This window comes from Nerophis lumbriciformis, linkage group LG09 (genome assembly GCF_033978685.3).
Source record: "Nerophis lumbriciformis linkage group LG09, RoL_Nlum_v2.1, whole genome shotgun sequence".
NCBI classification, from domain to species: Eukaryota; Metazoa; Chordata; class Actinopteri; order Syngnathiformes; family Syngnathidae; genus Nerophis; species Nerophis lumbriciformis.
In genome coordinates this window covers 21,323,775-21,348,114 of record NC_084556.2, presented here as the reverse complement: position 1 = coordinate 21,348,114, position 24,340 = coordinate 21,323,775, and the positions used below count along the sequence as shown (strand labels likewise).

Here is a 24,340-nt window from a genome sequence, read left to right as displayed (position 1 = left end):
CCGGTCCGTGGTGCAAAACAGGTTGAATAAGGCATTAAAATAAGTAAGGCATTAAAATGACTTGTGATATTAGTGATGATAAAGGTTTACAATCAGTCTGTTTAAAGGAGGGTCACAAGTTCGATACCCATGGACCATACACTAAGGTATATTATATGTAATTTTCTAATAATATTAAACATTATTATACCGGTATTTAAGTGCACTGCTGATCTCTACTAGTGCCTTACTTCGGTGAATCCTCTGTCCTATTTGCATTCTGGTCTGGTGCTGTACATCTGGACCATGCATGTGCACGTGCATCCACTTTCGCTGTGCAGGCTGCACCTGCAGACCGGGACCTTGTTTGTTTACTTGTCCTGTGACCGTTACTGCCAGCATCATGCTTGGCTGCACAAGGAACAGCAGCTGTGTCAATGAGATTGTTTTGAGGAGGTCCAGTAGGTGGGGTCTCAGGCTTCTTTTTTGTAACATAGATATTAGGTGAAAATAGAACGGTATTGAGGGTCAATTTGTGTGATGCTTCTGGGGATTGATTGTAATGACAAATGGTATTTTGACATAGGAGCCTCATATTACAGTTTTGCAACATAATGTGGTAAATGTGATAACAAGTACATAATGATAGGAAATAAATATGTCAAGGATGCACACTAAAGCTAGGCATTGCAAAAACAAAATCTTAAGCAAGATTATCGGGTAAATGCATGAAATATTTCATTTTTGACCATTTTAATTTCAAGCAGTTTGAAGAGTCCCTTTTGTTCTGTTTTTGGCAGATTGTTTTGCTAACTTTAGTAATCGAGTAATCCATGGATTAGAATAGTTTGTTCGATTAATCCAATAATCGAATCAAACACACTGTATAGCCTTAATGTGCATTTTTAAGGAAAATAAACAATCTTCTGCAAGCCATAACCTTCATTATTTTATTCTTATAAATGCATGTCATCCACACTGAAAGTGCACTTTTTATGAAAATGAAAAACTGTTTCCTCTGGGTAGCTGATGTTGCAGCCCTACTCATATTAATCAATATAGCCCAGATTTGTGTATGCATTTGTGTAGAGGAAAACATTGTATTGTCAGTCAAAGTATTTTTTACATTAATTTCAGATATTTCATTCTGCTTATATTTATTATTTTGCAGTGATGCCATTACAGTTTTGTGACAAACTATTTTCAGAGGTTTCCCTGTGGTAGTAAACTCACCTATAAAAAAACAAAACACTTTATTTACATTTCTATACAAATTAAAAAAACAAATGTCCTTAGAGCTTGGCATAGACCTCCACCAAGATGGAAATGTTTTGTCAAGATTCCTGGAAAAGAACAATTAGAAAGTATGTTTTGTATTCAGGTTGTGAAAGTAAGAGAAATGACTTGCAAACTTTCTGCCATGTCTCAAGGGTGGTCATAAAATAAGCAAACAGTATTCACACTACAGTTGCACGATATACTGTAGACAATATATATATAGAGATTTTAATACTATCATTGTATCGTGATAATGCTTGTTGGTGACACATTCTAGCTGTTTCCCGCAAATTTGACAGCGACAAGCGAACAAAGGCGTCCTCAGCGCAATGTTTGTGTTCTCGTTTGCGGCTAATGTCCCTTCACAGTGCAGCTTCTAAATCACTAATCCTTGCCTCCATGACGGTATACAATTTACATATATCATTATCACAGAGGGACTGTTGGGCAAATAATAGCTAAACATGCTATACTACACAAGAGCATAGTCAAGCTTTCGAATGTCAACAAGGGTGGGCAGATCGATGCTAACTGGAATGGTTCCAAGTCTAGTAGTTAATGGTCGATACTACAGTACCGGTAATTAGATTGATATTTTTTTGGTATCAGAAAATCGTTTTTTTGTCAGTTTTGTTATTGTTCTCAAACTTATGAAATAGGAGCCAAAAGTAGTTTTATCGTTTTTAAAATCATGTTGCATTATTGACTTTATTATGCATTATGTGTGTAAGAAAAGGAAATAGGGAAATAATAGTAATATTTTAATTGATATCGAGACATCACCATCCTATTTTTGTGGGATTATAATTCTGATCAAAAATGGAGTCATTCAATGATATTGAACATTTTAGGTATCGGTATCAACACTAGTCCATTACTTGGTATTATTAAATTGATACCCTATTTGTAGTATTGCTTAAAATTGTTTGGCTACGAAAAGTAGGCAAACAACATAATAATAAGTGTTTATTACATTTTAACACAAGTGTAGATATAACCATGTGACAACAGTACATTACCAGCTATGTAAATTAGCAAGTAGATTAGTAACAGTTTTGATGAAATAATATAAGTGCAAATGATGTTACCGCATATGTCAGCAGCCAAATTAGGAGTCTCTCTAACCCGTTTTGAAATGGTTCTAGTATCATTTACATGCCGAATAATATATTGTGATATATACAGTATATATCGTTATCGCAGGAGGCTGCAATATATATCACAATACAAATTTCAGGCCATATCGCCCATCCCTAATTCACACCTACAGGTACCACTGCTAGAGAATACTGAACAGATGTTATTGTTTGTGGTCCACGCAGCAAAACTCCACAAAGCATTGTGAAGTTTTATTGTGCACTCCAGTTTTTGCATACTCTTGCTAATTTACACAAACGCCACCTCTTTTATTAGTGCACGGCAGAGAGAGTAACATATCGAGCGACGCTGTGAGGTCTTTTGTATGCAGTAGCAGTATTATATGACTACTATTGTATGGGTCATAGCTCATATTACTCACTCGAGGTTGTTTCTCAAACATTTCTCACTTTCAGGCCTTCCTAATCTGGCCTTGGGAATGTGCAGGAAGAGGTTAATCAATTTGCCAATGCCCCACATTCAGATGATGTGTCATGCAGCCTCAGGTATCCTGACTGCTTTAATGTGGATCCGGAGTGAGGGCCGTAGCGACGCAATTTTACAAAAGACGTGCGGCGACAATGAGACATCCAGGCCACCTTGGGTCGGGGCTTTTAAGGAACAATGTGTGTGACAGGGGCTCCGCCTGAATTAGTGAGGCTGGGGATGTCTTTTGTTCTCTTTGGGCTGAGGTGAGGTCTGTCTCAGACGAGGATTATCCCAGGCTAAGGAGAGAATGCCTCTTCCCGGGGACCAGTCATGCAGCCCATGATCCATTGTTAAAACTAATCAGAGGGTGTAGACATTTGCATATTACCTTAGCTCACTGACTACTTGGTGCTTGCTTGTGAGCGAGTACGTCTGCAACACTCATTTCCTGTTGGCATCCACACTTGAGGCAGGGACATTTTTTTGACTCAAATAAGTAGCGACATTTTGAATATTGCGTGTAACTCACTCTCTCCGTCCTGCGTTTGCAGGATATCCTTCACCGACATAAAAGTCAGGCAGAGAAGCGGGGTTGAGTCAGAAAGTAGTACATTACATGTGATGCTTCAACTGACCTGTTTGCATGGAGCCTCGTGTTCATTGAACTCATTGACCCCCAGGCCCACACAGCAACAACAACTCCCTCCGGCGCCCTCCCCTCTCCACATGCGAACCCTGTAACCTCCACCCAGCTCTCTTTTTACACTAAAATGCGCTCTCATCTTCTCATGAGCGTAGATGAACTCGTGGTTCCGCGCTTAAATAAGAGCCCTTCTATTTTTGACTTCAAACAGTTTTTAATCTTACCAAGCTAAGTTGCTCTTTTCACCTACATCCCCCTTTATTGGTAGTTGCAAGTTTAATACACACAGATTTGTTTTGATGGAGAGCATCTTTAACATCCCTTGCATATCCCCGATGAACTTTGTGGTTGAGGACATCTGGCTCCTTCGTAACTGTAACGGCTCTTTAGGGGAACTTCCCAGCTAGCAGGTCCCATGTGGCATGTTCTATGGGTATTGTCATATTTGGAATAATTAGGTATAATATTTAGGAATGCAAAAGGTAACCAATTTTTACTATTAACCATTAAAATCGTCACGGTTATGTAATCGCAAAGGCTCCACTACACCATGCCTTTCAGTCCTCCTCATTTCTTATAAACAGACATTTTGCAGGGACACTATTTTTGGCACAACCTGCACGGAACGAAAACAAACCAGCGATGCATGCGCTTACACCAGGGATGTCAAACGTAAGGCCCGAGGGCCGGATCAGGCCTGCGAACAGGTTTTATCCGGCCCGCGGGATGAATTTGCTAAGTATAAAAATGAGCCAAAATTTTTGAATGAAAGAAACTGCTGTTCTAAATGTGTCCACTAGATGTTGCAATAGCAATTATTTGTATTTTTGTAGATTATGCTACATATGTAAAAAAACAAACAAAAAAAAAACACGTTAGTACATCAGTCAAGGAAAATGATCAAACTACATAAATAACATCCTGTAATTTGATTTTGATATCATTTTTTTTATCTTGATAGATTGAAAATTAGATTATATTAGATTTAGATTAGATTTAGATTTATTGGTCCCCTTGGGGAAATTCATTGTCACTGCCGTACATTTAAACAATAGACATTACACATCACAAAAAATAACAAAAAGACATCATACATGACCAACACACATTTACAGGCTTGTCAGACAGGTCGGCCGGGCCTGCTGTTAAGGGCGGCTATAGCTGCAGGGATAAGGCTTTTCCTGAGGCGGGCCCTCCGGAATGTTATAGTTCTGTACCTGCGCCCTGATGGTAGTGGGATGATGTATTGGTGTAGTGGGTGAGTGATATCCTGGACTATTGTTTTTGCCAGTCGGGTGATGGACCTGTGGTTTAAGGCTAATTAATTAACACAAATGAGTTGACTGATGAACAGTATCACATAATTTATTCAGAAAGTATAAATATCGACAGATAAAGGTAGAATACTATTAACCGCGACATGTAAGTGTAAAAAAAACCCAACAACATTATGATTTGTACATTTTCAGAATGCTTGTTCTATTTTTTAACAAAGAAAACAATCTGAAGTTGTCTTTATTTTTAAGTTATCGTGCCGTGATTTAACCAGTCCGGCCCACTTGGGAGTAGATTTTCTCCATATGGCCCCTGATGAGTTTGATACCCCTGGCTTACACGCACCTATCGAGACACATGTTAGTTTACTGCATTAGCTCAAAATTGGCAGCAGGGCAAAGCAGCGAACTGAAGTCAGTAGCGTCGGCACATTTTGTATACTTAAAAAATGACTAATGAGTCATTTTCCACCAAAATATCAGGAACCTCTAGTTCCTGCATCTTTAGGTTCCTGTAGAAGTGTGTGGTTTGTGTTTCCACCGCATTGCACAGTTCAGGCTAGTTCATACAAATCAGGCTGATGATGTATGTAGGAGTGGTTTACTATATTTCTACACTGATACCATGTGAATAAACAGACAATATTAGGTAATATTTATTTTACTAACATGGAAGTGAATGAAATACAAAGCAATAACATACAAAACAATATGATTGGAACACAAAGTGTACCGAATTGTTGTTAATAAAACAAATAATAAATGTTAGTGTTTATCTCACGCCGAGATAATTTAGCGTTAGCTTCTTAGCATTAGCATTCGGTTTGCTCGGGTTGAGGCTAATAACTACACAAGTAGCATGTGACTGACTATTTTCACAGCATGTAACAGTAAAAAGTGAACATTTGCTGTTATTTACCTTCGTTTACTGCCTCCTTTATTTCACATTTATTTAACAAAGTCTCCGAGTAGTAAGCAGCTGAGGTCTGGCTGAATATTTCATACTACTCCTCTATAAATACGTTTAAAAGATTCCGTCCATGTCTTGTAGCTTCACGTACCAAAATGAAGTTCGTAAAAGTAATAAACAACCCTAAACTCTATATAGTTTAAAGACTACGGCTGAGTAAAAATACTGCAAGATAGTTCCACTGATCCACAAAACATTCCACAGATGCCCCACAAAAGTTCCTGAAAGTCTAAAGTTCCTTTTGTTTTTTCTTTCTCTCCGTTGTCAAGTTTGTTGTTACTAAAATACACAAGGAATGGGAATTAAACAAGTCGTCCTCGCATACTCTGTAATGGCAGTCCTGTGTTCGAAAAATCAGCGGTGGAAAGCACAGCCCACCCCCTTGAAAGTTCCAGGAACCTTCCAAAAGTCCCACCTAGAGCTGGCAGGAACTTGAAATAGTTCCTAAAGAACTAAATCTACTCTAATAGTTTTTGGTGGAAACACAGGAGGAACTTTATTTACCTGGGTAAATGGGAAGGTTTCTGAGAAAGTTCCTGTGGTGGAAAAGGGCTTTTCAGGCGCAGGCTCACCCATTTGCAAAACCCGGCAAAGGAAATTTGCGGCTTAAAGGTCTAATACGTCAAATATGGTACAGCTTTACATTCCAAAGTAAAAGTAAGACATGATAACTGAGGTAAATTGTGTTAGTGGCAAGTTACTTCATGAAGAACTGAGTTAAATTTAAATGTACAGTTGGTTGCGTAACCTTGAGTCAGGTCAGTGTAAACAAACAGCAACAGGTACTCCTGCCAAGCACTTCAATCAGTGACCATTTAACGTAAGATTGCTTCTTCCTGTCTGTGTTAAATAAATTATAGGCATTTTAAGTTAATATCCATCCATCCATTTTCTACCGCTTGTCCCTTTCGGGGTCATGGGGGGTGCTGGAGCCTATCTCAGCTGCAGTCGGGCGGAAGGCGGGGTACACCCTGGACAAGTCGCCACCTCATCGCAGGGCCAACACAGATAGACAGACAACATTCACACTCACATTCACACGCTAGGGCCAATTCAGTGTTGCCAATCAACCTATCCCCAGGTGCATGTCTTTGGAGGTGGGAGGAAGTCGGAGTACCCGGAGGGAACCCACGCAGTCACAGGGAGAACATGCAAACTCCACACAGAAAGATCCCAAGCCCGGGATTGAACTCAGGACCTTAGCAAATGTAAAACAGGAGTTGTAGTTATTAACACAGCATACAATAGATTATTGAAAATGAATGCATAGGCATGGACGACAGTTGATGACAATAACACATCAAAATCTGTAATGAATGTCTGTGTGGTTTTATAATTAATCATGATAATCATGAAACCGTGATTATTACTCAGTGAACATCTATAATCGTTGCATCTTTAATCACATGTCTTCATGTGTGTTGCGTGGTAGCTTTTTCTTTTTTTCCCCTACCCCTATCTGAGGAAGTTATGACAGGCTCCCTTTTTAGACACATATGGTATCATTAAGGAGAAGCCACTATATGAGGCTTTAGGTGTAAGCATGTTTGCACAAGGCGAGAATAACTATTTACAACACGAGCAGTTTGGGTGAGCCCAAAATCTCATTTTCACTTTCAAACCGCTGACTCTTTGGCAGTGACAAGGACATATTCCCTTTACTCATGTTGATGCATGACCAATGACTCCTCTTTTATTTTGTTTTCTCTGTGCTCTTTTTCCACTTTGGCAGAGTAGTTATAGGAGGGTGGGATGGAGATGTGCAGATAAAAATGCAGTGATATCACAGGAAACATATGATCATCACCTCCTGTGAAGAGGGAAGGGAACCGCTGTCATAATAAATAACTAGACATTGCAACTCCCCTTGCAATTACTGACAGAAGCTGTTGCCAAGCCAAAATTAAGTAAAATATGTTAAACAAGGGCTGTACTGATTGTTAGTGCTCAACGGGCCTGATCTACTAAGATCCAAACACCACGCGCTAAACAGTGTGTACAAACTAAATTGCAATTTAAATAAATGTGTACTCCTCTCTGAGCTGCCACCTTACCGTGGTAGAGGAGTTTGCGTGTCCCAATGATCCTAGGAGCTATGTTGTCCGGGGGTTTCTATGCCCCCTGGTAGGGTCTCCCAAGGCAAACTGGTCCTAGGTGAGGGATCAGACAAAGAGCAGCTCGAAGACCTCGATGAAGAACACAAACCAAGGACCCAGATTTCCCTCGCCCGGACGCGGGTCACCGGGGCCCCCCTCTGGAGCCAGGCCCGGAGGTGGGGCACGATGGCGAGCGCCTGGTGGCCGGGCCTGTCCCCATGGGGCCCGGCCGGGCACAGCCCGAAGAGGCAACGTGGGTCCCCCCTCCAATGGGCTCACCACCCATAGCAGGGGCCATAGAGGTCGGGTGCAGTGTGAGCTGGGAGGCAGCCGAGGGCAGGGCACTTGGCGGTCCGATCCTCGGCTACATAAGCTGGCTCTTGGGACGTGGAACGTCACTTCGCTGGGGGGAAGGAGCCTGAGCTAGTGCGTGAGGTGGAGAAGTTCCGGCTAGATATAGTCGGACTCACTTCGACGCACAGCAAGGGCTCTGGAACCACTTCTCTTGAGAGGGGCTGGACTCTCTTCCACTCTGGCGTTGCCGGCAGTGAGAGGCGACGAGCTGGGGTGGCAATTCTTGTTGCCCCTCGGCTCAAAGCCTGCACGTTGGAGTTCAACCCGGTGGACGAGAGGGTAGCTTCCCTCCGCCTTCGGGTGGGGGGACGGGTCCTGACTGTTGTTTGCGTTTACGCGCCAAACAGCAGCTCAGAGTACCCACCCTTTTTGGATTCACTCGAGGGAGTACTGGAGAGTGCTCCCCCGGGTGATTCCCTCGTTCTACTGGGGGACTTCAACGCTCATGTTGGCAGCGACAGTGAAACCTGGAGACGTGTGATTGGGAAGAATGACCGCCCGGATCTGAACCCGAGTGGTGTTCTGTTATTGGGCTTTTGTGCTCGTCACAGATTGTCGATAACAAACACCATGTTCAAACATAAGGGTGTCCATATGTGCACTTGGCACCAGGACACCCTAGGCCGCAGTTCCATGATTGACTTTGTAGTTGTGTCATCGGATTTGCGGCCTCATGTTTTGGACACTCGGGTGAAGAGAGGGGCGGAGCTTTCTACCGATCACCACCTGGTGGTGAGTTGGCTGCGATGGTGGGGGAGGATGCCGGACAGACCTGGCAGGCCCAAACGCATTGTGAGGGTTTGCTGGGAACGCCTGGCAGAGTCTCCTGTCAGAGAGAGTTTCAATTCCCACCTCCGGAAGAACTTTGAACATGTCACGAGGGAGGTGCTGGACATTGAGTCCGAGTGGACAATGTTCCGTACCTCTATTGTCGAGGCAGCCGATTGGAGCTGTGGCCGCAAGGTAGTTGGTGCCTGTCGTGGCGGTAATCCTAGAACCCGTTGGTGGACGCCGGCGGTGAGGGATGCCGTCAGGCTGAAGAAGGAGTCCTATCGGGTTCTTTTGGCTCATGGGACTCCTGAGGCAGCAGACAGGTACCGACAGGCCAAGCGGTGTGCGGCTTCAGCGGTCGCGGAGGCAAAAACTCGGACATGGGAGGAGTTCGGGGAGGCCATGGAAAAAGACTTCCGGACGGCTTCGAAGCAATTCTGGACCACCATCCGCCGCCTCAGGAAGGGGAAGCAGTGCAGTGTCAACACCGTGTATGGTGGGGATGGTGCTCTGCTGACCTCGACTGCGGATGTTGTGGATCGGTGGAGGGAATACTTCGAAGACCTCCTCAATCCTACCAGCACGTCTTCCTATAAGGAAGCAGGGCCTGGGGAATCTGTGGTGGGCTCTCCTATTTCTGGGGCTGAGGTTGCCGAGGTAGTTAAAAAGCTCCTCGGTGGCAAGGCCCCGGGGGTGGATGAGATCCGCCCGGAGTTCCTTAAGGCTCTGGATGTTGTGGGGCTGTCTTGGTTGACAAGACTCTGCAACATCGCGTGGACATCGGGTGCGGTACCTCTGGATTGGCAGACCGGGGTGGTGGTTCCTCTCTTTAAGAAGTGGGAACCGGAGGGTGTGTTCCAACTATCGTGGGATCACACTCCTCAGCCTTCCCGGTAAGGTCTATTCAGGTGTACTGGAGAGGAGGCTACGCCGGATAGTCGAACCTCGGATTCAGGAGGAACAGTGTGGTTTTCGTCCTGGTCGTGGAACTGTGGACCAGCTCTATACTCTCGGCAGGGTCCTTGAGGGTGCATGGGAGTTTGCCCAACCAGTCTACATGTGCTTTGTGGACTTGGAGAAGGCATTCGACCGTGTACCCCGGGAAGTCCTGTGGGGAGTGCTCAGAGAGTATGGGGTAACGGACTGTCTTATTGTGGCAGTTCGCTCCCTGTATAATCAGTGTCAGAGCTTGGTCCGCATTGCCGGCAGTAAGTCGGACACGTTTCCAGTGAGGGTTGGACTCCGCCAAGGCTGCCCTTTGTCACCGATTCTGTTCATAACCTTTATGGACAGAATTTCTAGGCGCAGTCAGGGCGTTGAGGGGATCTGGTTTGGTGGGTGCAGGATTAGGTCACTGCTATTTGCAGATGATGTGGTCCTGATGACTTCCTCCGGCCAAGATCTTCAGCTCTCACTGGATCGGTTCGCAGCCGAGTGTGAAGCGACTGGGATGGGAATCAGCACCTCCAAGTCCGAGTCCATGGTTCTCTCCCGGAAAAGGGTGGAGTGCCATCTCCGGGTTGGGGAGGAGATCTTGCCCCAAGTGGAGGAGTTCAAGTACCTCGGAGTCTTGTTCACGAGTGGGGGAAGAGTGGATCGTGAGATCGACAGGCGGATCGGTGCGGCGTCTTCAGTAATGCGGACGCTGTATCGATCCGTTGTGGTGAAGAAGGAGCTGAGCCGGAAGGCAAAGCTCTCGATTTACCGGTCGATCTACGTTCCCATCCTCACCTATGGTCATGAGCTTTGGGTCATGACCGAAAGGACAAGATCACGGGTACAAGCGGCCGAAATGAGTTTCCTCCGCCGAGTGGCGGGGCTCTCCCTTAGAGATAGGGTGAGAAGCTCTGTCATTCGGGGGGAGCTCAAAGTAAAGCCGCTGCTCCTCCACATCGAGAGGAGCCAGATGAGGTGGTTCGGGCATCTGGTCAGGATGCCACCCGAACGCCTCTCTAGGAAGGTGTTTCGGGCACGTCCGACCGGTAGGAGGCCACGGGGAAGACCCAGGACACGCTGGGAAGACTATCTCTCCCGGCTGGCCTGGGAACGCCTCGGGATCCCCCGGGAGGAGCTGGACGAAGTGGCTGGGGAGAGGGAAGTCTGGGCTTCCCTGCTTAAGCTGCTGCCCCCGCGACCCGACCTCGGATAAGCGGAAAAAGATGGATGGATGGATGGATGGATAAATGTGTGTACTATTATTGGGAGTGTTCCTACTAAGACTGCGTGTACAATCAATAACTGGTGCAGAACACCCTACTTAAATTAGGTTTTTGTGTGTTTCCTAATGGAGACAACCATTTACTGTACATTCATGTGACCTTTTTCTATGTTTTGAAACATGCAACAGACATTTATGTACCACTTTTTCTGGTTATTTTAGAGGCAGTTCTGCAGTGCATCTACAATGGAACCCTCTTTTTTTATGCTGGCATTAACTGCAAGAGTGCTCTCGAACAGTGTTTCTTAACCATAAGCCCATTGTTGGGCCGTAAGCGCCCCCGAGAGGGCCGCCAAAAATATTTGTTTCTCAGCTGTGGTCCGTATAGGTGCAGTGGTTTTCAGTTGTAAAACACTTTCCCACCACTTGTGGCAGTAATGACAATTTCAAACAAACAAAAGAAGTATGGCGCTAAAGTGATACAGAAGTTTCTTAAGCACAAAAATGATGACTAAAGTGGTGAAGTTGTATTTTCATTTGTACTTAAACGTTATTAACTGTTTAGTCAAGAAACATATTCATTACAATTTTATTTTATTTTAGCACAACATAATTGTATGTAAAATATACTTTTTGTCAATTATTTACATTATTAAGTATATTTGATTTGTATTTGTTTTATTAATCAACCTGACCTAATCCCAAGGTGTATGTGTTAAATAAATCATATTTTTAATCCAACACAGAGTTTCATATAATTTAAAAAATCAAGAGTAAGATGAATAATTTAGTGTTAATATATGGGTGGACCCCAAAAAGTGGGCCCCAAGGTAAAAAAAAAAAAAAGGTTAAGATCCTACTTTAGAATGTTCCAGACTCAGGAAAATGCATGTTGCAAGAAGTTTTTTTCATATATTTAAAAAAACAAACATTAAAAAAAGACCTGCAGACAACAAATCAATTTAATTTGTTTTAATTAGCCTTTTAATTTATCCTGCAGCTATAAAATTATGAAATGATATTGCTGAATAGACAATATCTCAAATATGTTTATTTTTAACAGTCCATATATGTTGACATTGACAAGCACACAAAAAACGGAGCTGCAATGCGATCACCTCTTTTCTCACAGCTATTTCAGCGCAATTGCCAGTTTGCACACACGTTTCAGACATGCTAAATAAAAAGATGCAGCAATTTCATTTTGTAATTTTACTGCGGCTGGCTGACTTAAGGGGCTGATTAAAACGAATCAAATTGATATATTTTGGTGTGTGCAGGCATTTTTTTTATGTCGTTTGTTTTTTTATTTAGGAAATATATTACCATAATATACATCGTACAGGGAAAAAAACGTCTTTCGTTGTGCATTTTCTTGTGTTTTAGTCAATCCAGATGCACGAATGTGCTGGTGACGCGATCCAGACCCTTGCACACAGAATGTGAAAGTGAAAGAAAAGTGTCAGAAAGTGTCAGTGTACATATGTTTCTGTTGTCTCGATTGTGATTCACTAAAGGTGTTCCAAATTGTAGATGTGTGCTGCTGGTTGAACACATCGCACCCTGATAACATAATCGCATGATAACATTAATGCGCAGAAAATGATCGTCTATCATCGTAGTAAAAGCCCTGCACGCACGCAAAATCCTCATTTAAATAGGGCGGTGTGCACCACTTTTCCATTGCACACGCAGTGGTACGAGATCACACGCAACAAGCCCAAAACCCACTCGTAGCACACACTATTTGGTGGTATTTCATCTTAGTAAATCAGGCCCTTAATAGATTGCACTCCTAATTTCGCAATTCTCCGCTCACAAGCTTAGTACATCGGCTTTGCATTTGATGTAAAGTTTGCCAGTGTTTTAGTATATGCAAACCTTTAGTACACAGGTGTAAAACTAAATTATTCTCTGTGGCCCGCAGAGGCCTGGAAATAAAGTACGTCAATAATGTACTTCATCTTTCTTACTAAATTGTTTCCATTTTGATAGAAAAAAAAATGCATGTACTGTTTACAATTGCCTATCTTTTAATCACTAATATTATCTAACAATGCAACAAATATTGTATTTTTGTAAAAAACTGTTTTAATTAAAATTAATACTTAAATACCTGCTTGACCTATGATTTAAAAACTATTTATCCATCAAATTGTATTAAAAAAAAAAACCAAATGCATAGGCAATTGTGTAAAAATATCATGAGCCAGTTATACACGTATATTCATATATATGGCTTTTTTTGTGATTGTTGCAGCCTAAAATGCCTGAATTTGCGACTGCTTTTTCAGAAAGTTGCGTCAAAAGTTGTGAGGTTTTTTTTTTTAGTAACATGCACTTTGGGATAGGTTGATTGGCAACACTAAATAGGCCCTAGTCCTAGTGTGTGAATGTGAGTGTGAATGTTGTCTGTCCATCTGTGTTGGCCCTGTGATGAGGTGACAACTTGTCCAGGGTGTACCCCGCCCTCCGCCCATGTGCAGCTGGGATAGGCTCCAGCACCCCCCACGACCCCAAAAGGGACAAGCGGTAGAAAATGGATGGATGGATGAAACAACTTGTGAGTTTATGAACGTTTTAAGTGTCCCTTGTAACCTTAACCTCACAAAGCACAGGGCTTCAACAAAAATTGGAAAACAAATACTGTATTGATGTTTTACTTGTTTTATACACTTAAAGGTGGGCACTAGATGGCAGTAAAAGCCCATACAGTACTCATAACTCATTCAAACTGCCAACACTTCTGTTTCTAAACAGCTTGCCTAATCTCCTGCTCCACTGCTCGAGTCAAGTCAAGATGTGTTGTCATTTACTTGTTACAACAAAACGAGACAGTGTCTCTCTAGGGATATGAAAAAACACACGCACTTACCGTAAAAACATGGTTAAAGTTAAAGTACCACTGATAGTCACACACATACTAAGTGTGGTGAAATTACTCTCTGAATTAGACCAATCCCCTTGTTCCACCCCCTGGGAGGTGAGGGGAACAGTGAGCAGCAGGGGTGGCCGCGCTCGGGAATAATTTTGGTGATTTAACCCCCAATTCCAACCCTTGATGCTGAGTGCCAAGCAGGGAGCTAATGGGTCCCATTTTTATAGTCTTTGGTATGACTCGGCCGGGGTTTGAACTCACGACCTACCGATCTTGAAGCCGACACTCTAACCACAAGGCCACTGAGCAGGTTTACTATAATATCCATTGCCTTTCTTTCCGTCTAGAATTCCATCAGACACAACCTTTCGCTGCACAGCCGCTTTGTGCGCATTCAGAACGAGGGGACAGGCAAGAGCTCATGGTGGATGCTCAACCCAGAAGGAGGGAAGAATGGCAAGTCACCTCGACGGAGAGCTACCTCCATGGACAACAACAGTAAGTTCGCCAAGAGTCGACGGCGAGCCACGAAGAAAAAGGTACAGTTTAAAACCCTGATATGACAATACATCTTCTCAAGGGACAATACTGATTTGTACTTTAGAGTAGTCAGTGTACAGCTTATAAAGCAATATAGATTTACTGGCCACTGAAAATGAGTAAACAGACAGCCATTGAGTGCCAAGATAATTATGTCTTACCTACAGTCAAGCATGGTGTAGTGGTAGGGGTAATGGTTTCGGGCTGCATGTGTGCTGCCGGCACTGGAGAGCTGCGGTTCCTTGAGGGAAACATGAATTCCAACATCTACTGTTACTTTCCCTTCTTTGGGAAACTGGTCCGCATGTTAGTTTTCCCGCATGATGACGAACCCAGGATAATAAAGGGCCTGATTTACTAAGATCCAAATACCGCACGCTAAAAAGCGTGTGCCATCTATAAAATAGCATGTACCGTATTTTTCGGACTATAAGTCGCAGTTTTTTTCATAGTATGGCCGGGCTCCAGTGCGACTTATATAGGTTTTTTTCCTTTTTTATTATCAGAATCAGAATCAGAATCAGCTTTATTGTCATTACGCAAGGTAACGAGATTGAGGCCATTCCATACAGTGCGATGTGTGCATGCTAGAAAAACAATGTGCAAATATATAAAAATATAAAAAATGTAGAAGTGCAATGAATATGGTGTGAAATGAATATATACATGAAAAACAAAACAAAAAAAAAACAGGGTGGTTGGTGGAATGGGTTATTGCACCGAAGAGAAGGCAGTTATGAGGGACAATGGGGCAGTCCGTTCAGGATGGTTATGGCCCTGGGGAAGAAGCTGTTCTTTATCCTGTTTGTTTTGGTTTTAATGCACCTGTAGCGCTTCCCAGAGGGCAGCAGGTGGAACAGGTCAGAGCCAGGGTGGGTGCTGTCCTTGATGATGGCACTGGCTCTGTTGAGGCAGCGGGAGGTGTAGATGTCCGTCAGAGAGGGGAGAGGGCGGCCGATGATCTTCTGAGCCGTCTTGACCACTCTTTGCAGCCTCTCCCTGTCTGCTGCAGTGCAGCTGCCGTACCATACCGTAATACAGTAGGTCAGCAGGCTCTCGATGGACGAGCGGTAGAAGGTCAGCAGCAGGTCAGGCTTCAGGTTGTACTTACCGAGGACTCTAAGGAAGTGTAGCCGCTGCTGAGCCTTCTTGATGATTGATGTGGTGTTGACTGTCCAGGAGAAGTCATTAGAGATGTGGACTCCAAGGTACCTGAAGGTGTGGACCCTCTCTACACGCTCGCCGTTGATGTAGAGGGGGGCAGGGTCGGTGCTGCTCCTCCTGAAGTCGACGATGATCTCTCTGGTCTTGCTGGGGTTGAGAGCGAGGTTGTTCTCCGAAGACCAGGCCGTCAGCTTCAGGACCTCCTCTCTGTAGGCAGCCTCGTCACCCCTGGAGATGAGCCCGACCACTGTGGTATCGTCGGCTAACTTGACGGTAAGGTTGTCACTGTGGGCCGGACTGCAGTCATGGGTGTAAAGGCAGTAGAGGAGGGGGCTCAGCACACAGCCCTGTGGAGAGCCGATGCTCAGCGTGCGGGAGGATGAGAGGTGCGGGCCAAGTCTCACATTCTGGGGTCGGTCCGTTAGGAAGTCCCTTATCCAGGTGTTTGTGAGAGGGGGGAGGCCAAGAGTGTCCAGTTTATTGCAGAGTCTGTCCGGGATTATTGTATTGAAGGCAGAGCTATAGTCCACAGAGAGCATCCGGACGTAGCTCTGCTGCTGCTCCAGGTGGTTCAGAGCAGAGTGGAGAGCAACAGCGATGGCGTCCTCTGTGGACCTGTTCGCCCGGTATGCGAACGGGTGGGGGTCGAAGTCTGGAGGGATATGGTCCTTGATGTGCTGGAGAACAAGTCGCTCGAAGCACTTCATGATTACCGGAGTGAGGGCCACTGGTCGGTAATCATTCAGGCTGGTGATGGGAGACTTCTTCGGCACCGGGATTATTGTAGATGACTTCAGGCAGGATGGGATGACTGCCTGAGCCAGGGAGAGGTTGAAGATCCTGGTGAGGGGGGGAGCGAGCTGGTGGGCGCACGTCCTGAGCACCTTTCCAGGTACTCCGTCTGGTCCGGTAGCCTTCCTGGGGTTCACAGCCAGGAGCATTCGTTTGACACTGTGCTCCTGTACAGTGAGTGGAGTGGCGCCGGAGCCCGGTGGGGGCGGGGGCAGGGCTGGAGCAGATGAGTGTCGCTGGGGGGTTTCGAAACGGGCAAAGAAACAGTTAAGCTCCTCTGCCAGTGTCGCACTCTGATCCGCAGTTGTCATATTGCAGCCTCTGAAGTTCGTGATGTCATGAATGCCCCGCCACACTTCCCGTGAGTTTTTGCTGGACAGATGGGACTCTATGCACCTCCTGTGGTCCGCCTTTGCTTTTTTAATCCCTCTCTTCAGGTCGGCTCTAGCAACACTGTACAGTGCCCTGTCCCCTGACCTGAAGGCTGCGTCGCGGGCCCTGAGGAGTGTGCGGACCTGGCTGGTCATCCAGGGTTTCTTGTTGGGGTAAACCCGGATGGTTTTTTCCACAGTCACATTCCCGATGCAGAACTTTATGTAGTCCAGCACCGTTCCTGTGGCTGTCTCCAGCTCCTGTTGTTGGAAGAGGTCCCAGTCTGTGTGTTGGAAGCAGTCCTGAAGTTTGGGGAGTGCATCGTCAGGCCAGGTCATAACAGTCTTTGTGATAGGCCTGGCCTGGCGTCTGATGGGGGTGTAGGTAGGAGAGAGCAGGAGGGAAAGATGGTCTGACTGTCCAAGCTGGGGGAGGGGTGTAGCTCTGTACGCGTGCTTTATGTTGGTATACACGTGGTCCAGGGTGTTCTTGCCCCTTGTAGAACACTTCACGTGCTGGTAGAACTTAGGGAGTACAGTCTTCAGATTGGCCTTATTAAAATCCCCTGCTATGATATGAACACCGTCGGGGTGGGCCCGCTGCTTATGCTTATTATGCATTTTCGGCAGGTGCGACTTATACTCCGGTGTGACTTATACTCCGAAAAATACGGTACTATTTGTGTACATGTTGCTTGTGATCTTCTAACACTGCATGTACAATTGTAAAATTTTAATTTAAATTTAAACTAGGATTTAATCAACAATTTAAATGAGGATTTTGCGTGTACTGTACGGGGCATTACCACGGTGACACTCTCATTGACTGCACATTCATGTTATCATGCTGCTACCTGTGGCGTTTTGTTATGTTTTCAAACAAGCATTTTAGAATCAGTCGTGCAGTGCATCTACATTTTTTTTCCTCTTTTTATTTTACCGCTTAAGGTGCATTAGCAGGAGGCTGCACTTATGTGCTTAAAACACAAAAAATGCATACTTCAAGAAGTTTTTATTATATTGGATACATGTTAGTAATATATATTCTTTGCAAAAATAATAAACACCATTTAAAAAAAAAAATGAAAATAAGACATCGACATTTTGTTTTTTTTTCAACCATGGAAGGGAAGAAAATGCTGAAAACAGTGGATAATACTCATCGAACTAAAGAAAGAAATCCTCAAAAACATGACAGAGCGTGTCGCCAACTTGGTGAAGCCATTTGAGTGTATCACTGCGGATCTGCATCGTACTGAAGCAGAATGAGTATATCGCAAGCCAAGTAGTCTAAAAATATATTAAATAATTTATTCATGAAAGTATGGAAAAGCTGCTGATGGTGTGTTTGATGGAGAAGCTGCTGGAAGGAGATAACGTAGAAGTTCCAAGGTAAATGCTGTACATAATTATTATGATACTTCATAAAACTAATGTAGTTGTTTGTAGTACATTATATTATATTGTTTTATACAATGTTTTTCTTTTTAAAAGGCATGTTACATGTTAGAATTGTGATGTTTTGGGGGGGGCTAAGCAACAATTAAATTGATTTTGATTAATTTCAATGGAAGAAGTTAAAAAAAACTCTATCACAGAACCAATTAATCTTGTCAATTGAAGTAGTACTCAACCGCGATACAAGCTGTACACTAACTACTCTAATTTATATTTCACTTCTAAAGTCCCTTGAGAAGATATCATGAAGTAGTTGCTCAAATGTGAGGGGTGTACTCACTTTTGCAAGATACTGTATTTATAATCATGGGAATAGTATAATCTGAGATCAATCTGAGGGTTTTTTTTTTGTTCACCACAACCAGACTTCTCTCCAAGAAGGCGCCGAGGGAAGAGCGAGCAGCCCTGGTCCTCAGTTCTCCACCTGGCTGGGAAGTCCGAGCTCCCAGAGCAACGAGGACCTGGAGGCCTGGAGCGCCTTCCGAACACGCACCAGCTCGGACGCGAGCACACTGAGCGGCCGCCGCTCGCCTTTCTCCTCCGAGCAGGATGATCTGGCAGAAGGCGAGGGTCACCTGATGTACCCTGTGGGGGGCAAGATCCCCGCACCCTTGCCCAGCCTGTCGGAAGTGTCCGGTGGATCCATGGGGGGCTCAGGAATAGTGATGGAGAGCCTGGCGGATAACCTCAACATGCTGTTTCCCAAGGGCTCGGACTCTTGCTGTTCTAACGGCGCCATGCTTCAGAGCGGCCTCTATAACTCCCCTCAGCCACAGCAGGACTATGAGAAGCGCTTGTATGGCCAAACCAGGATGAACGCCTTGTCCTCCATGTGTCCGGAGGACAAGCGGCACTATGGGCTTTATGAGAACCAATATATCTGCCCTGCTGGCCTCCTTAAGGACCTTATGACCTCAGAGGCAGACAGCAGTAGGAACATGGCCCCCTTTAAGGATTCACGTGCGTCTCACGGTGGGAGGGGTCATTGTCCGATGTCCATCTATGACAGCCCGAGCCAACTGGTGGGTCATAACGGCACAAAAATGAGTCTGCCCGTTCTTCCCGTGAATCCACGAGGCCTACATAACCAGGGTCCTCCTAGCTTGCCGGACATGAATAGTCGTAACATGACCCCCCTGACTAGTCTCTCGGGGGCACCCCCTCAAATGACCAGCCTGAGGACGCAACTGTCCCACGGTCACCCGGCCCTGGCTAATGATGCCAGGGCGGCCTACCGCAGCTACAGGGAGCTTCACACACATGCTCATCATCAGGAGCGGCTGCCCAGCGACCTGGACAACGTGTCCATCGAGAGGCTCGAATGTGACATGGAGTCCGTCCTCCACGACACCCTTATGGATGGCGGGGCGCTGGACTTCAATTTTGACGCGGCAGCAGGGGCTCAGGTGTTCCCACAGAGGGTGAAGACCAACACACACAGCTGGGTGTCAGGTTAGGGAAGGGTAATCTTACCCTGTATGCGTGTGTGTGTGTGTTTTCTTACCCACCCAATTTTTAAATACTTATCCACGTTCTTGTCTAAGACAAGAAATGGTTTATGCAAAGTTCTTAACAAATCAATTTATCTAATGTAGTTTGCAGACCTGTTTGATACTGGATATGTGCATTTTTATTTTAAGTGATGTCGTATATAAGCTTAAAATAATTCACACACTGGCCAAATTTTGAATCACAAGTTTGTATTTTTTATTTGTTGAATTATGTCTGGAAATGTCACAAGAAATTTGCAAAATGCTGTAGTTCAATTATTATTTTCTTTCAATTACAATAAAAAAAAAAAAAGTGTCCCCTAGAGGGAACAATGTACGCAGAACAGCAAATATGGCAGCAAAGGTTAAATAACAAATAAAGAAATATTTCAATGATAATGTATTTAATTACGAGTGTCTCAAAGGGCTTTGCAGACTCACGACATCCCAGATCTAACCCTAACTCAAAAGGCCCCAGCTGGGTGTAGATGTAGAGACCCCCCTTCCAGGGTGATCGGCTGCAATGGATGCCGAGTGGGTTTACAATTGAGTTGTTAAATAAGTAGATATCATTTTGGAGTCCAGTCCATCGGGAAGCCAACAGGTGGGGGATCTTCTTCCGGCCTTAGTCAGGTCAGCCCACAGCTATAGGTGCCTATAGCTGTATGGCTATATATATATATATATATATATATATATATATATATATATATATATATATATATATATATATATATATATATATATATATATATATATATATATATATATACCTATGGCTGTATATACTTTAAACACAGACTATAAAAAGTGAAATAGTGAAGAATTACATGTACAATAAAGCTCATGTTAAAAATGCTACAATACCCAAACAAGGAAAACTGGACAAACCGGAAGAAAGGTGGAATAAATAAATAAATAATATTTTCTGAATGAGTAAAACATTCTAGTGCAAATAAATGTGGTACTCAGCATAAGGGTGCGAAATGGCAAAGACAAGTCAGGGATGTTACAGGTGCAGTGACATTAGTGGCATTTACATGTGCAGAATGAAGCCGTAAGTTAAGAGCCAGGCATGTAAAATATCTGCGAAAACGCGGAAATACGAGTTGTTAGACATTTTTATTGTCAAAATATCACTGCCACGTTTTTTTTTGTTGGTTATTTTGTTTTTTTTTGTTTGAAAGAAATATCAATAAAACTACTGTTTAAACCAGGGGAGTCCAAACCCAAAACTGCGAGATAAAGGCACAGTTTAATTTCAATAAGCAACCTGAACCTGTTTCCGTATACATTTTCAATACTGACTGGCATGTGAGGTGGTTAATTCTCACCAGCTTGTGAACTAAATGAGAAGACTCAGGTCAGTGCTCATGATGTGTGCATTCATGACTTATAAGCACATCATTTATTTATGTGGCCAAATCCAAAACAACCTTTCTTAGTCATGTTGCAGGAAAAAAAAAAAATCAACAAGCATAAACACGCACATGGTCACACATAACACAACCTGCTCACTGAACTTTGTGGATGTTATAAAAAACACATTCCATCACCATCAAAAATTCAAAATTGCAAGGCATGATGGGAAAAATGCAAAACAGTCTCTCCACACTTATCCATGTTTGACTTTTAGCTGCTTGATATTTCTAATTGATTAAAAAGCTTTAAAGAGGTCGTCACGGAAGTAAACAAGGTAGGAGTTGAACTTTTACATACTCTTAATATATATATATATATATATATATATATATATATATATATATATATATATATATATATATAATATATGTATATGTGTGTATATATATATATATATATATTTATATATATATATATATGCGTGTGTGTATATATATACACACATATATGTGTATATATGTATATATATTTATATGTATATATACTGTATATGTATGTATATATACTGTATATATATATGTATGTACACATTGTATATGTATATAATTATATGTATGTATGTATATACATATATATATATATATATGTGTGTCTTTTTTAATGCCTAGCATACTGTACACAACAGCTCGAAAAAATTCAAACCTTTTAAATATTGGATATGTTTGTATACAGAAAATGTTGATTACACATCAAATATTTTTTTATTAATATCTTTCTATTTTCTTGTGTATTTTCCAGCTACAAGATTCACAAAATAATATTTACTTTGGATTCCAAAATATGTGTAGGGTGTATAAATCAGTTTGGGCTTAACTGTACACAAACACAGTACATCACAGTGTCTGGTTATAATGAAGTAAATTAAAAAAAACTCCTATGGTGTTATTAATGCATTCAGGTAAAGCTGTGTATGTGGAATTTATGATGGAAAAACACCCATAAGCAAATTGCTATAAAGGAGTCAGTATTAGGATTTAAATATGAATGGACCAAATCATCATTCAGTTAACATTGATATATAGTTTGTAAAAAAATTCAAGTACGGTGCAAGATTCTACACTAAAATAAAGTAGAAGAGTTTAAAAAAAAAAAATGTCGATAGAAGTTCTTATTCATCCATGTTGTTGTATTCTCAGGGCAGTCAATCAATCGCAACTGGACTGTTTGGTTTGTCTTGGAAGATGTTTCGTCTCATCCAAGTAGGCTTCATCAGTTCATGCTCATAGACTAGATCTGACCAATCTTTTAAAATATAATACAAAAAAATCATCCAATGAGTAATATTAACTGTGTCATCTTCAATTAATGTAAAAAAAAAAAGATTTGTGTCCTAAAATAAGCCATCATCATAACCCCTATTATATTTATTTCTGTTTTTTTTGTTCTGGACCTTTTCTTTTTGCCAGTGTTATATATCATTTCTTTCAAAAGAAGCCATACAGAGTAAGAGGTGTTGCATTAATAGTTTGTATTAATGGAATCATTATGAGATGGTTGGGTGGAATGCAGATGGTAGTGAAAACATTTCAGGAATTATTCATTTTTCTTAGTTGGAGTTATTGTTGTTTTCATTCAAAAAGTAAAGGGATGCTGAGGAAACTGCACTGGAGATATTGTATGTTGTACTTTTATTACAGTTGTTATTTAGTAAGTTGTATTTGAATATATGGATTTCTACATAATATTTGAAATAAAATGCCAATTCACTGTGCTTACAAAATGCTCTCAGGCTTAGATAATTGTATATATTATATTCTAAATATTCAAAAGATTCTACTGCATGTAAGATTATGTTACAAATGGTTGTTTATGCATCTGCGTTTAAACTATATGAACATTCAATACCTCAAAATATTTTTACCTCTTAAGCCGTGAGGGATTTTATCCATCCTGTGTCATTTTATTGACAGTTTTGTACATGTTTTATTTGATCTTTTTTTTTTAGTTTTATTTGATATTTTTAGCATTTTTATTCAGAATATCGTCTATCTCTCTTTTTGTATATTGCATGTTTTGTGAGAGAATTATAGCCTTTGCTTTCTATAGTGATCATTCTCAGATGCAAGAAAAAACATCTAATAAATGGAAACATTTTAATAACATTGTTGTAAAATTACTTGTATTTGTCTGTTTTTAATTATGTTGTGCAATAATATTGTACAGTACTATATACACACATATATGTGTATATATATATGTATATATATGTGTGTAGATATGTATATATATATATATATATACGTATAAACATATAAATATGTATATATATTTATATGTATATATACTGTATATGTATGTATATAAATATATATGTATGTACACATTGTATATGAGGTGGCGACTTGTCCAGGGTGTACCCCGCCTTACGCCCAATTGTAGCTGAGATAGGCTCCAGCGCCCCCCGCGACCCCGAAGGGAATAAGCGGTAAAAATGGATGGATGGATGGATATTCTTGGTATGTGCAGCACAGGAGTGTAGTGGTTAGTGCTCGTGCCTCACAATGACAAAATCCTGGATTCGATTCTCGGGCTAGGGGTCTTTCTGTGTAGAGTTTGCATGTTCTCCACGTGGCAACACTAAATTGGCCCTAGTGTGTGAATGTGAGTGTGGATGTTGTCTGTCTATCTGTGTTGGCCCTGTGATGAGGTGGCAACTTGTCCAGGGTGTACCCCGCCTTCCGCCCGAATGCAGAGCCCGAAAAGGACAAGATGGATGGACATTCTTGGTATTTGATACAATCTACAGTATAGAATGCCGCATGAATTAAATAAAATAATTAAATACGTAATAAAAAGTGAGTAAATGGAGTGCTTACCCAAATAAATGTTAAAAAAACATCCCTGGCCAGCTAGACAAAATAGACAACTGTCCATGGAGTGAGTCAAACTTTATATTGATCATGATACACGCAGCTAGCATACATTGTCTGGCAGTGACGTGCGGTGAGGTTCATGACTGGTGAGGCACTGACTTCATCACAGTCAGATTTACAAACATATGAACCCTAAAGAGTATCTTATTCACCATTTGATTGGCAGCAGTTAACGGGTTATGTTTAAAAGCTCATACCAGCATTCTTCCCTGCTTGGCACTCAGCATCAAGGGTTGGAATTGGGGGTTAAATCACCAAAAATG

The 24,340-nt window shown here is 42.5% G+C and overlaps 1 protein-coding gene across 1 annotated transcript in view; it reads left to right on the top strand.

Annotated features, from left to right (window-relative positions):
• Nucleotides 1-20,454, top strand: part of LOC133607546 (forkhead box protein O1-B-like) — a 33,757-nt gene extending 13,303 nt beyond the window's left edge. Inside the window, exons 2-3 of the mRNA XM_061962274.2 lie at nucleotides 14,315-14,506; nucleotides 18,658-20,454. Of these exons, the coding sequence (XP_061818258.1) occupies nucleotides 14,315-14,506; nucleotides 18,658-19,749 (1,284 nt within the window). The 3' untranslated portion in view covers nucleotides 19,750-20,454. The remainder of the gene's footprint in view (nucleotides 1-14,314; nucleotides 14,507-18,657) is intronic.
• Nucleotides 20,455-24,340: the final 3,886 nt, after the last annotated feature.